General features: G+C 42.0%; 1 protein-coding gene across 4 annotated transcripts in view; it reads right to left on the bottom strand.

Annotated features, from left to right (window-relative positions):
• Positions 1 to 414: 414 nt before the first annotated feature.
• Positions 415 to 13,667, bottom strand: part of ndc1 (NDC1 transmembrane nucleoporin) — a 54,971-nt gene continuing 41,718 nt past the window's right edge. For all 4 annotated transcript variants that reach the window (XM_070887214.1, XM_070887216.1, XM_070887213.1 and 1 more), the window contains 4 exons: positions 7,563 to 7,626; positions 2,415 to 2,515; positions 1,033 to 1,193; positions 415 to 781 (listed from right to left, as the gene is read on the bottom strand). In XM_070887214.1, the coding sequence (XP_070743315.1) occupies positions 718 to 781; positions 1,033 to 1,193; positions 2,415 to 2,515; positions 7,563 to 7,626 (390 nt within the window). In that variant the 3' untranslated portion in view covers positions 415 to 717. The remainder of the gene's footprint in view (positions 782 to 1,032; positions 1,194 to 2,414; positions 2,516 to 7,562; positions 7,627 to 13,667) is intronic.

Below are 13,667 nucleotides of genomic sequence, written 5' to 3'. Positions count from 1 at the left end.
GAGACAATAGCTTCAGGAGGGGAAGAGAGGAGAGGAAATGGAGAAAAATTCAGACCATTGTATTGATAAACTTAAACATTTGAATCTATTTACATTTCTTTTCCACTATTTACTGCAGAAATGTTATGAAATAACTCGGTTCTTTTCTGTATGAACATTTGCTAATTGTCGACGAATCTGAAAATAGCCAGCTGCTATTGTACCACTATTCGTTACTCAGAGCAAGTTATGTGATCACTGTCGCTGTAAGTTTAGAGAACAGATTATATACAATAACATCTTTCCAAATGCTGGCTCGTGGTGATGTAGCCCATTTTAAACTCGTCAATTAAAATTGCATTTACCAGTCAAAATTGCAGCAACATTAATTTCACAGATTTGATTAGACTTATGAATAGGTACAGCTGTCAAAAATTCGATTAAAAGTTCAGGTTTAATCTTGTGTAACTCAAAACAGCATTTCAACAGAAAAATACTCGTCCTTTACAAACACATACACACACTCTCTCTGTAAAGATGTACAAAAAGAATTATCAAAAGTAATGAGCTGAGACGTGTTCCCAATGAAAAGGGAAATCTTGGGATCGTTCTTCCAAAAGGTTTAAAGCCAAAAGTAATCCTACACTGGTGCAGGATACAAAAAAGTAACAAGGTTGGAAGTGCGTTATAAAGTCTTCACACTGATCAGGTCTGGGAGGATGCAAGATATCAATCGCTTCACTCCTTGTACTCCAGAAACTGCTGCAGTCTTTTTCTGTGTTCTGATGACAGCTGGACAGCCCTGAAATTAAAAATGATTCAATAAAAAAAAAAGTTTCTGATCAGAACATTTTAACTTCATAAGTTATTGTAAACGTTTACTTGAACATTTCACAAGAATTTAAGATAGAAAAATTCTAATTTTATCTAAAGTTAGTTTTATCTCAATTATCTTGATTAAAAACATTTAGCAAGGCCATGAGAGCGAGAGATGCTGAAAATGCACCTTGCAATGCTATATAGAACATTAGAGAATGGCAAAAGCAAACTTACTTTAAATGTTCTCCAAAGGTAGTGGTTATCCTGTAAATTGCAGTTTTCAAGGAGGCACGAAGGGCAAATCTCAGTGTCTTGTAAGAAGAATCTATCAGAGTGCCAGTGGATCTAGCTGGTTTGCTGGAGGCATGAGGCAGTTTAAAATGCCTGTCTACAGCCTGTTTAAAACAAAAATGCAATCTCAGGAGAAGTAATGATTATAGGGATTTAAAAGGAACTTCATGAATGTTGTTAATCTGAAAGAAAATGGAAAATTCTGTCAGCGCCTGAAAGATTTATCTGGCCTGAAATCTAAAGTAATGTGAAAAGAGAGCTGAATCAGGTTTTTCTCTTTCAGATGCTGATTCCCCTGCTGTCCTTTAGTTTGTACTGGATTCAGGAACTGAGTGGTGTAGTGGATTAACATGCTGTCCTTTCACCCTGGGACCTGTACCTGAATCCAGTTTGAGTGATGATGGAAAATTCTGTCTCTCTGATGGTTCCAATGTTCCATATCAAATGATCTGGGACAGCTTTAACATAGCTCCAAGTGTCTGCAGGTATGTAGGAAATGAAAATATCATAACAGTGGGAATTGGCAATCATCTTCAGTTGGGGCTGAAGTACATGGTTGGCAGCTTCTCCTTGCAACTGGCACATTTGTTTGGACTGTGAGCCTAGGCTCTTAAATTATAGAAGTGCATAATTCTTGTTCATAGATGTGCCCCATCTTGCTAAGTGCAAAAACGCTGACAATTATTTGAGAATTGAAAGAAAAAAAAATCAACTACCTATGACACTGAAGGCAACATATAACTTTCACTCAAGTCTCCCACACCCCACTCTTACCCAAATATCCCATATGACACGCGAGAAATTAGCAATGCTTACTGCATCAACAGTTGCATTTAAAATAAGCAATTCAAAAAGTGAAAAGCATTACAGGATTGCAATTTCAGGATCTACACTCCTTGACAAGTCAAATGTGTAAACCGAGTAGGTAATGTGCCTGGTAACTGACACGTTTGACGTGTGGAACCTGTGACATATTCCAAATCTTACGAGAGGAGCAAGCTAATATCCAGTTGCTCTCCAAAGTGGAATAAAAAACCTTCATGTAATTGCATTGCAGCCAGTTATATAATCCGAGGGCCTGATTGTCAGAATTACAATGCTAACGTGGATGGGCTCCAAGTTAGCCTCAAGACTCACCATGACTTGTCCAGTTAGTGGGGTTTAACTAGTGTGAGGGGGGTGGGGAGTAGATGACGACGAGAAGATTGAGGTACACTATACACTTCTAATTACTTACCATTTACTATAATAATTTAATTCATGCGAAAAAGCAGCATTTCAAATGTGTACTTCAGTACCCGGTACATCATAGAAATGAATCTTACCTCCTGGAGAGAGAGCATAGCACACAGAATGGATGACAGCGTTGTCTGTACTACACCGTATCTGTCCTCTGTAAACGAGGCAGCAACAAGATGGGAGATGCCTGCAAAAGGTAATGAGATACAGTAATTAAATCGAAACCCCAACAAAATTAAATAAAACCTCACCATTTCTTACTGGAACAGTCTGGGGTGGGGGGGTGGAAAAATTCAACCTGGATGTGTTGTAGACTGATTAACATTTAAAGTTTATAGAGCTAGAGGAAGCCTCTGCACAGGCTAATACAGGTGCAGTGTCGAGAATCCCTCAGGACAGAGGCCGTTCCGGATTCCGGGCTTTCAATTGTCTTTCTGACATCACAAATCTGGAAATACCTGAGCCCAGGTTTGGGTATTTCTGGATTTCGGAACGTCAGAAAGGGGGCGGGGGTCCCCACTGAGGAACTGTTCGGGCCGGTCGGGCCCCGCTGAAGAGGCAGTGTTCGGGCCAGCTGGCCCCGTCGTGGAGGCGTTCAGGCGAGCCATCAAGGAGGCCCCAAGGTAAGGACAGCAGCGGTGAGGTGAGCGGCGGCGAGGCAAGGGCAGCCTTGGGGGGGGGGGGGGGGGGGGGGCGGTCGAACGGCAGGGTCCCCCCCACCGAGGTCGGCAGATCCGGATTCTGAACAACCCTGCCACCGATCAGTCCCGAGTGTGGATCTCGACGCTGCACCTGTAATGGACAATATCTGAAAAGCCCTGCAGGTTACTTCAGTAGTTTTTCCACTGAGCAACAAAGCTGGAGGGGAAAAAAAAGTTGCTCTCATGATTTATTCTGGAAAGTGGAGTTTTAGATTTATTACATAATTACATAATAATGTCATTTATTACATAATTAAATCTATGAAATTTGATGTACAGAATAATTCAGTTATTTAGTTTTATTCTATGCTCTCAAGCACCTTGATAGCTTGTTCCTGCAGATCAGTAGCTTAGGTTGGCAACAGAGTCAATTGATTGGGCACTCCGGGCCATTTGGGATTTTAATGATCAAATATTGGTATCACAGTTTGATCCGGTCAATCCAATGATACAACCAGATCAAGACAACTTCAAGTCTCAGTGGTTTAAAAAAAATGCCTTTTGTATCCAATAGGAAGTGGGGTGGATTTAAGTACACGTATACATTCATGACAAAAGCCACTTCTAAAACTGAAGGAGGAACAGCAAAATAGGGAGCAAACCTAAAATATAGGAAGTGTAATCACAGCAGTTTTAATTAAAAAAAACTAATTTAAAATAGCTATAGACTTTAGTAGCATTGGGTAAAATGAATGCAAGTCTATCGCTGACAGCTGAAAAACCTTTATTTTTAAAGGATTATAGTTCAAGAGAGTGAACAAAAACATGTCGAGTTGAGGCAAACATCAGATATCTTATTGAATGGCAGAGCAGGCTCGAGGGGCCAAGTGGCCTACACCTACTCCTATTTCTTATGTTCTTATGCTCCGTCATATAAACCTCCAGTGCGCCAGTGCAGCCTTCGGCCGTCTGAGGAAAAGAGTGTGTGAAGACCTGACCCTCAAATCTACCACCAAGCTCATGGTTTATAGGGCTGGAATAATACTCACCCTCCTGTATGGATCTGAGCCATGGACGATGTATAGAAAGCAACTCAAGTCGCTGGAGATATATCACCAACGATGTCTCCGCAAGATCCTGCGGATCCCCTGGGAGGACAGGCACACCAACATCAGTGTCCTCGTCCAGGCCAACATCCGCAGTTTTGAAGCACTGACCACACTCGATCAGCTTCGCTGGGCAGGCACATAGTTCGCATGACAGATGCGAGACTCCCTAAGCAAATGCTTTATGCGGAGCTCCGTCATGGTAAACGAGTCAAAGGTGGGCAGTAGAAGCGTTACAAGAACACCCTCAAAGCCTCCCTGGTAAAGTGCGACATCACCACTGACACCTGGGAGACCCTGGCCGAAGAACGCCCGAGGTGGAGAAAGTACATCCGCCAGGAGGGCGTCGAGTTCTTAGAGTTTCAACGCAAAGAGCATGAAGGGGTCAAGCGCAGACAGCGGAAGAAGCGCGCGGCAAACCAGCCCCACTCACCCACTCCCTCAGCGAATGTCTGTCCCACCTGTGACCGGGTCTGTGGCTTTCCTATTGGACTGTTCAGCCACCAAAGAACTCACTTTGGGAGTGGAAGCAAGTCTTTCTCGATTTCGAGGGACTGCCTATGATGATAAGCTGACAATATCTGAAAAGCCCTGCAGGTTACCTCAGTAGTTTTTCCACCATTTTTGAAGTTACTGTCAGCAAAAGGAGTGAATTATCAGATTTTATATCCCCTTTCAAAAAATTCTATAACCAGCTATATATAACCAGTTTTTGTGTCAGGCGAATATTCGAGATTATAAACATGAATACGTACACACGCTGACGAATTTCCTGTGGCATTATTCATGCAGAGTAAGAGGATAGAATATTTTATCCCTCTCACTGCCACAATGACCCTAACTACACATGCTTTCACTGGTAGCCCTTTATCTGCCACCTGGACCCGGAAGGATCACGTGACATGACCAGCTCCAGTCTAAATCAGATGCAAGTTAAGTAATATAGAACTTGAAGGTACAGCTGCAAGGATTGAAACAACATTGCATTACAAATTACTAAAATAAAATGAAAATTGGAGAGACTGAAATAGTGTGACAGCAATAGCATGACAGAATGGAGTATTACAGGAAGTAAGTCATTGAATGGAATGTTTGCACACACAAGACTTTTAATATATTTAGATAGCGCCTCCTAAACCCACAATCTTTATCACCTAGAAGGACAAGGGCAGCAGGCACATGGGAACACCACCACCTCCAAGTTCCCCTCCAAGTCACATACCATCCTGACTTGGAAATATATCGCCGTTCCTTCATCGTCACTGGGTCAAAATCCTGAAACTCCCTTCCTAATAGTACTGTGGGAGTACCTTCATACGGACTGCAGCGGTTCAAGGCAGTGGCTCACCACCACCTTCCCAAGGGCAATTAGGGATGGGCAATAAATGCTGTCCTCACCAGCGATGCCCACATCCTGTGAATGAATTTAAAAGAGTGGATTTTCTCTATTTTTGTTGCCTCCTTTTTGCTGCTTCTCTCTCTCTATATATCTGCTCTCCCTTCTGTCTCTCTCTCTCTTTCCTCTTCCACTTCTATTTTTCCTTTTGGAAAGAAGGTTGTGTGGCATGGTGTAGCCGAAAGGGATTTGTTTAGTGTTACAGGCTGTCTTTTCCTGTGGTGGATGCGTGATGCTGGGCAGTACAACTTTCAGGGCTCACGGGCTGCAGGAGGGAGTCAGCCAGATCCATAGGCCAGCTTTGGGTTGTGTATCGGGGCTGGGGCAGAGAGGGTAACCCAGTCAGGGCCAGCCAACATGGGGCAGTAGGAGGTGATTGAGACAGCAGAAAGTAGCATGAAAGGAGTGATGCTGTGGAACAAGGACGTGTGGTTAGGGCGCAGGGGAGAACGAGGAGCGACGAAAAGTGTTAAGACGGGGGAGGGGAAGAAACATAAAGGGGTGCGACACTTTAAACATTCATTCTTAGAACATAAGAACATAAGAATTAGGAACAGGAGTAGGCCATCTAGCCCCTCGAGCCTGCTCCGCCATTCAACAAGATCATGGCTGATCTGGCCGTGGACTCAGCTCCACTTACCCGTCCGCTCCCTGTAACCCTTAATTCCCTTATTGGTTAAAAATCTATCTGTGACTTGAATACATTCAATGAGCTAGCCTCAACTGCTTCCTTGGGCAGAGAATTCCACAGATTCACAACCCTCTGGGAGAAGAAATTCCTTCTCAACTCGGTTTTAAATTGGCTCCCCCGTATTTTGAGGCTGTGCCCCCTAGTTTTAGTCTTCCCGACCAGTGGAAACAACCTCTCTGCCTCTATCTTGTCTGTTCCTTTCATTATTTTAAATGTTTCTATAAGATGTTCTTGGGATGTGGGCGACACTGGAAAGGCAGGATGTATTGTCCATCCATAGTTGCTCTGAGGATATTAAGAATTAACCACTTAGTGTGGGACTGAAGTCAAATGTACGCCAGATTGGGTAGGGGGTGATAAGACCTATTTCCTGAAGGACATCAATAAACCAATTGGATTTTTTACAAATAACCCAAAAGTTTGTGAATATTTTTTGTTGCTAGCCCACAAATGACCAGAATTTTGAATTCGATTTCACAACTATCCATGGAAGGATCTGAACTTGCATCTTTTGGGTTGGTAGTTCAATAGCAATTGTATCCTAAAGAGCAGGAGGTTGCTTGCCAGTTTCGTCATGACTACATCCCTCCTCAAGGTGACCTGAAATCTCCCTGCAGACCTGGCTGAATCTGCCCTTCCTCCCAAACCTGCAACCCAAAATCTGGACTGTGACCCTGGCTAGATCCCAACACTCACAACCCCAAAATGCAGAATGTGGCTGTCTGCAGTTTCCATCCTCACCCAACAGCACACACTCGAAAGGAAAAAAAAAAAGAGAAAAATAAAGAGGAAGGGAGAGGTGAACAAAGAGACAGAGAAAAACAAGAGATAGAGCACATGCACACACAACCCGAAGATGATGCAGATACAGACAAGAGACAGAGTTTTCTCCAACTTACTGGGAGCAATGTCAAGGCAGTAGCACAAAATAAATGGCCCATAAAAAACAACTATATTGACCTGGACATTCCCAAGGCAGCAATTCAGAAAACAGGTCACCAAACAGCTGGATATCCCATCATGTATTTAGTGTCAAACAGGATCTTAGTCTTAAAAAATATATAAAATCACTGAAAAAGTATGAGCAGGCATTTATTGGATACCTTTAACGAGCATCAGTTAGGCAAAAATGAAAGCAAACAGATCACTGCTAAAGAACAATTCCTTAATAATGGTATCACTAGTGCATTAAAGATTTAAAAAAGGTTAAAAGTTCAACGGGTAGGGTAGCACAACTAGAAACCACCAGGAGTTAATGAAAAACTATCATACATTTGGGTTGGATTAACTACAAATATGTTTCACATTAAATGGAATACAATTTATTGCTGGTTAGAAGGAATTCCTCAACATTTATGGTTTTATTCTGTAAACACCACATTTCACACATAAGCAGTTACCTTCAAGAGCCCATATATGTGCTTGACTGTTGGCAAACAGGGCCTGACTTGAAGCTTCTGGAAGCTGAAAAGAAAATGCAATTAAAACTAATCTCTCTTCATTATAAAGAAATTAAAAACATGCACCATAAGCAAGATTGACAAGACAGGGCAGCTGGGATTTTGAAACACCGTGGAGTATCAGTCACACACAAACATCAAAGCTACCCAATGGAGCACATTTGAGCCATTACTCCGGATCATTTCAAAGAAGCTTTGCAAAATTGTGCGTGGTGTATTTCATTTGAAAAAAAATCAAACGCGCTTAATGAAAACTAGCCACGTTAAAGATAACTTATCAGATGTGATTTAAACAAATTATTTTTCTCACATGCCTGACACAAACCTTTGTCCCTCAAAGTGCAGGTGCATTGCACAATTCCCTTTTTAAGTACTAGTCTCTGTCACAACAAAAATAAGGTTTTTTTTGGTTTAGGGTTGGCTTGGTGGCGGTTCCTTTAAATCTAGTCACAATACAATAGCCTGGAATTTGCAGTTGTAATGATGGCAAAACTGTCAGTACTCTGTAAAACTGACAGCAACTTCTGGCATCCGTACATGTGGAGTTAAACGTGGAATTGCAGATGTTGCCGTCAGTGATTCCCTACCCTGAAGACTTCGCAGATGGAAATCTTAGAAATCACTTTTTACGCACTAATCTCACTGAAAAAGTTAAGCCTTGTTGAATGAGGTGTAACTGGACTTTTAACAGCATACTAAGTCATAATTACGACTGAACAATCTCTTTGGCCCAGAAAAACTAATTTTATATTTGTAGAATGTCAAATTTCTCCATGATTTAAATTCCAGATTTTTAAAATAATAAAAAATAATTTAAACTTAAAACAAGCTCCATCATCAATGGTAGAAAATCCTATGAAGACAAAGGATAATTCCAGTAGTTGTTTGTTATTTTGGGTACATTACCCAAGGCTAGTCAAGACACTGAAAAGCATAAGGAGTTTGGACTAACTTATGAGAATGATCTAAAAATTCAAAAGCCATAAAAATCTAGTGCCAGGGTAGGAAAAAAAACCTCAAAAATTTAAGTTTCTCCCTTTCACATCACATCTGCTGTTTGAGTACCTATTTCTATCCTGCTTCCACATCCCTTCCTGTTTAGGTATAATCTTTACCCAATACCTTTATTGTTGTTCTATAAGTAAGGAGGCAAGTTAAGAGGAAAAGCACAAAATGAACAGAAGTATAATGTACTTCTTTCAATTTAGTAGACTGTATTTGCTGCTCACGATGTGGTCATAAGAACATAAGAATTAGAAACAGGAGTAGGCCATCTAGCCCCTCGAACCTGCTCCGCCATTCGACAAGATCATGGCTGATCTGGCCATGGACTCAGCTCCACTTACCCGCCCGCTCTCCGTAACCCTTAATTCCCTTATTGGTTAAAAATCTATCGATCTGTGATTTGAATAGATTTAATGAGCTAACCTCAACTGCTTCTTTGGGAAGAGAATTCCACAGATTCACAACCCTCTGGGAGAAGAAATTCCTTCTCAACTCAGTTTTAAATTGGCTCCCCAGTATTTTGAGGCTGTGCCCCCTAGTTCTAGTCTCCCCGACCAGTGGAAACAACCTCTCTGCCTCTATCTTGTCTATCCCTTTCATTATTTTAAATGTTTCTATAAGATCACCACTCATCCTTCTGAGCTCCAACGAGTAAGGACCCAGTCTACTCAATCTATCATCATAAGGTAACCCCCTCATCTCTGGAATCAGCCTAGTGAATCATCTCTGTACCCCCTCCAAAGCTAGTATATCTTTCCTTAAGTAAGGTGACCAAAACTGCACGCAGTACTCCAGGTGCGGCCTCACCAATACCCTATACAGTTACAGCAGGACCTCCCACTTTTGTACTCCATCCCTCTCGCAATGAAGGCCAATATTCCATTCACCTTCCTGATTACCTGCTGCACCTGCAAATTAACTTTTTGGGATTCCTCCAGGTCCCTCTGCACCACAGCATGTTGTAATTTCTCCCCATTCAAATAATATTCCCTTTTACTGTTTTTTCTCCCCCCCCCCCCCCCAAGGTGAATGACCTCACATTTTCCGACATTGTATTCCATCTGGCAAACCTTAGCCCATTCGCTTAAACTATCCAAATCTCTTTGCAGCCTCTCTCTGTCCTCTACACAACTCGCTTTCCCACTAACCTTTGTGTCATCTGCAAATTTTGTTACACTACACTCTGTCCCCTCTTCCAGGTCATCTATGTATATTGTAAACAGTTGTGGTCCCAGCACCGATCCCTGTGGCACACCACTAACCACCGATTTCCAACCCGAAAAGGACCCATTTATCCCGACTCTCTGCTTTCTGTTAGCCAGCCAATTCTCGATCCATGCTAATACATTTCCTGACTCTGCGTACCTTTATCTTCTGCAGTAACCTTTTGTGTGATGGCACCTTATCAAATCCCTTTTGGAAATCTAAATACACCACATCCATCGGTACACCTCTATCCACCATGCTCGTTATATCCTCAAAGAATACCAGTAAATTAGTTAAACATGATTTCCCCTTCATGAATCCATGTTGCGTCTGCTTGATTGCACTATTCCTATCTAGATGTCCCGCTATTTCTTCCTTAATGATAGCTTCAAGCATTTTCCCCACTACAGATGTTAAACTAACCAGCCTATAGTTACCTGCCTTTTGTCTGCCCCCTTTTTTTTTTTTTAAAACAGAGGCGTTACATTAGCTGCTTTCCAATCTGCTGGTACCTCCTCAGAGTCCAGAGAATTTTGGTAGATTATAACAAATGCATCTGCTATAACTTCCGCCATCTCTTTTAATACCCTGGGATGCATTTCATCCGGACCAGGGGACTTGTCTACCTTGAGTCCCATTAGCCTGTCCAGCACTACCTCCCTAGTGATAGTGATTGTCTCAAGGTCCTCCCTTCCCACATTCCCGTGACCAGCAATTTTTGGCATGGTTTTTGTGTCTTCCACTGTGAAGACCGAAGCAAAATAATTGTTTAAGGTCTCAGCCATTTCCACATTTCCCATTATTAAATCCCCCTTCTCATCTTCTAAGGGACCAACATTTACTTTAGTCACTCTTTTCCGTTTTATATATCGGTAAAAGCTTTTACTATCTGTTTTTATGTTTTGCGCAAGTTTACTTTCATAATCTATCTTTCCTTTCTTTATTGATTTCTTAGTCATTCTTTGCTGTCGTTTAAAATTTTCCCCATCTTCTAGTTTCCCACTAACCTTGGCCACCTTATACGCATTGGTTTTTAATTTGATACTCTCCTTTATTTCCTTGGTTATCCCTTCTCTTACCGCCCTTCTTTTTCACTGGAATATATTTTTGTTGAGCACTATGAAAGAGCTCCTTAAAAGTCCTCCACTGTTCCTCAATTGTGCCACGGTTTAGTCTGTGTTTCCAGTCTACTTTAGCCAACTCTGCCCTCATCCCACTAGTACGCTCGTTTGAGACACTACTGCTTCACCCTTAATCTGTATTACAAATTCAACCATACTGTGATCACTCATTCCGAGAGGATCTTTTACCAGGAGATCGTTTATTATTCCTGTCTCATTACACAGGACCAGATCTAAGATAGCTTGCTCCCTTGTAGGTTCTGTAACATACTGTTCAAAGAAACAACCCCGTATGCATTCTATGAATTCCTCCTCAAGGCTACCCCGTGCGATTTGATTTGACCAATCGATATGTAGGTTAAAATCCCCCATGATTACTGCCATTCCTTTTTGGTCTCTACATTGGGGAGACCAAACGCAAATTGGGTGACCACTTTGTGTAACACCTCAATTCAGTCCGCAACTGTGACCCTGAGCTTCCGGTCACCTGTCACTTTAATTCCCCGTTCCACTCCCACTGCTGCATTTCTGTCCTCGGCCTCTGACACTGTTCCAATGAAGCTCAATGCAAGCTCGAGGAACTGCACCTCATCTTTCGTTTAGGTACTTTACAGCCTTCTGGACTCAACATAGAGTTCAACAATTTCAGGTAAACTCTGCCCATTTTTGGCTCCATTTCTCCCCCCACCCACTGATCTTATATTTCTTTTCCTCTTTATCTCCAATGGCTGCTGGTCATTATTCACACCCTATCTAGACTAACCTTTTTCTAACTTCTGCCACTACCATTTAAATTCGGCCCATCATTCCTTTAATCTCTGTTACCTTCCACCCTATCACAGACCTTCCCTTTTGTTCTTCCTTCCCCTCCCCCTTTCAGTGCTCCTTAAGAATTTGTTCTTTTCGAACATTTGCCAGTTCTGACGAAGGGTCATCGACCGGAAACTTTAACTCAGCTTTTCTCTCCACAGATGCTCCCTGACCTGCTGAGATTTCCAGCATTTTCTGTTTTTACTTCAGGTTCCAGTATTTTGCTTTTGTATTCGTGTCTTGGTACTGCGTGGTCAGAGACTAACCCTGGCTGACAAAACCAATCTCCACAAATATCTCGCCGAATCAGAAGCTGATGGAGTCCAAGGTCACAGAGCCCCTTCATCAATTACGATGAGAGTATCCCACATTCTCCAAAAGACAAAAGGAGTAGATTTTAATTTCACCGGAGATATCAAATAGACACTCACTCGGCCTGATTTACAGAAAATCGCTGCTATTTAAATGAAGTTAAAATTACTTTTTCTGAATTATGAAGACAAGTTTGATGCTTACAAAATATTCATGAGAACATAAGAAATAGGAGCATGGGTAGGCCACCTGGCCCCTCGAGCCTGCTCCGCCAATTAATAAGATCATGGCTGATCTGATCATGGACGATATGATCATGGACTTGGCTCCACTTCCCTGCCTGCTCCCCATAACCCTTTATTCCCTTATCACTCAAAAATCTGTCTATCTTTCGCCTTAAATATATTCAATGACCCAGCCTTCACAGCTCTCTGGGGCAGAGTATTCCATAGATTTACAACCCTCAGAAGAAATTGCTCCTCATCTCAGTTTTAAATAGGCGCCCCTTATTCTGAGACTATGTCCCCTAGTTTTGGTTTCCCCTATGAGTGGAAATATTCTCTCTGCATTCACCTTGTCTAGCCCTCATTATCTTATATGTTTCGATAAGATCACCTCTCATTCTTCTGAATTCCAATGAGTATAGACCCAACCTACTCAACCTATCTTCATAAGTTAACCCCCTCATCTCCAGAATCAACCGAGTGAACCTACTTTGAACAGCCTTCAATGCAAGTATATCCTTCCTTAAATCCGGAGACCAAAACTGTATGCAATACTCCAGGTGTGGCCTCACCAATACCCTGTACAGTTGTAGAACTTCTCTGCTTTTATACTCTATCCCCCTTGCAATAAAGACCAACATTCCATTTGCCTTCCTGATTATTTGCTGTACCTGTATACTCACTTTGTATTTCATGCACAAGGACCCCCAGGTCCCTCTCTCCTATAGCACTTTGCAATTTTTCTCCATTTAAATTATAATTAGATTTTCTATTTTTTCCGCCAAGGTGGATAACCTCACATTTTCCCACATTATACGCCATCTGCCAAATTTTTGCCCATTCACTTAACCTGTCTATATCCCTTTGCAGATTGTGTGTGTCCTCCTCACAATTTGCTTTCCCACCCATCTTTGTATCAGCAGCGAACTTGGCTACATTACACTTGGTCCCTTCATCCAAGTCATTAATATAGATTGTACATAGTTGAGGTTCCAGCACTGATCCCTGCAGCATCCCACTAGTTACTGTTTTCCAACCGGAAAATGACCCATTTATCCCGACTCTCTGTTTTCTGTTAGTTAGCCAATCCTCTATCCATGCTAATCTATTACCCCCAACCCCATGAACTTTCATCTTATGCAGTAACCTTTTGTGGCACCTTATTGAATGCCTTTTGGAAATCCAAATACACCACATCCACTGGTCCCCCCCTTATCCACCCTGCTCGTTACATCCTCAAAGAACTCCAGCAAAATTGTCAAACATGGTTTCTCATTCATAAAACCATGCTGATTCTGCTTAATTGAATTATGCTTTTCCAAATGCCACGCTACTGCTTCCTTAATAATGGACTCCAGCATTTTCCC

The sequence above is a fragment of the Pristiophorus japonicus genome, chromosome 8 (genome assembly GCF_044704955.1).
Source record: "Pristiophorus japonicus isolate sPriJap1 chromosome 8, sPriJap1.hap1, whole genome shotgun sequence".
NCBI lineage: Eukaryota > Metazoa > Chordata > Chondrichthyes > Pristiophoridae > Pristiophorus > Pristiophorus japonicus.
This window is presented reverse-complemented; position numbering and strand designations above follow the sequence as displayed.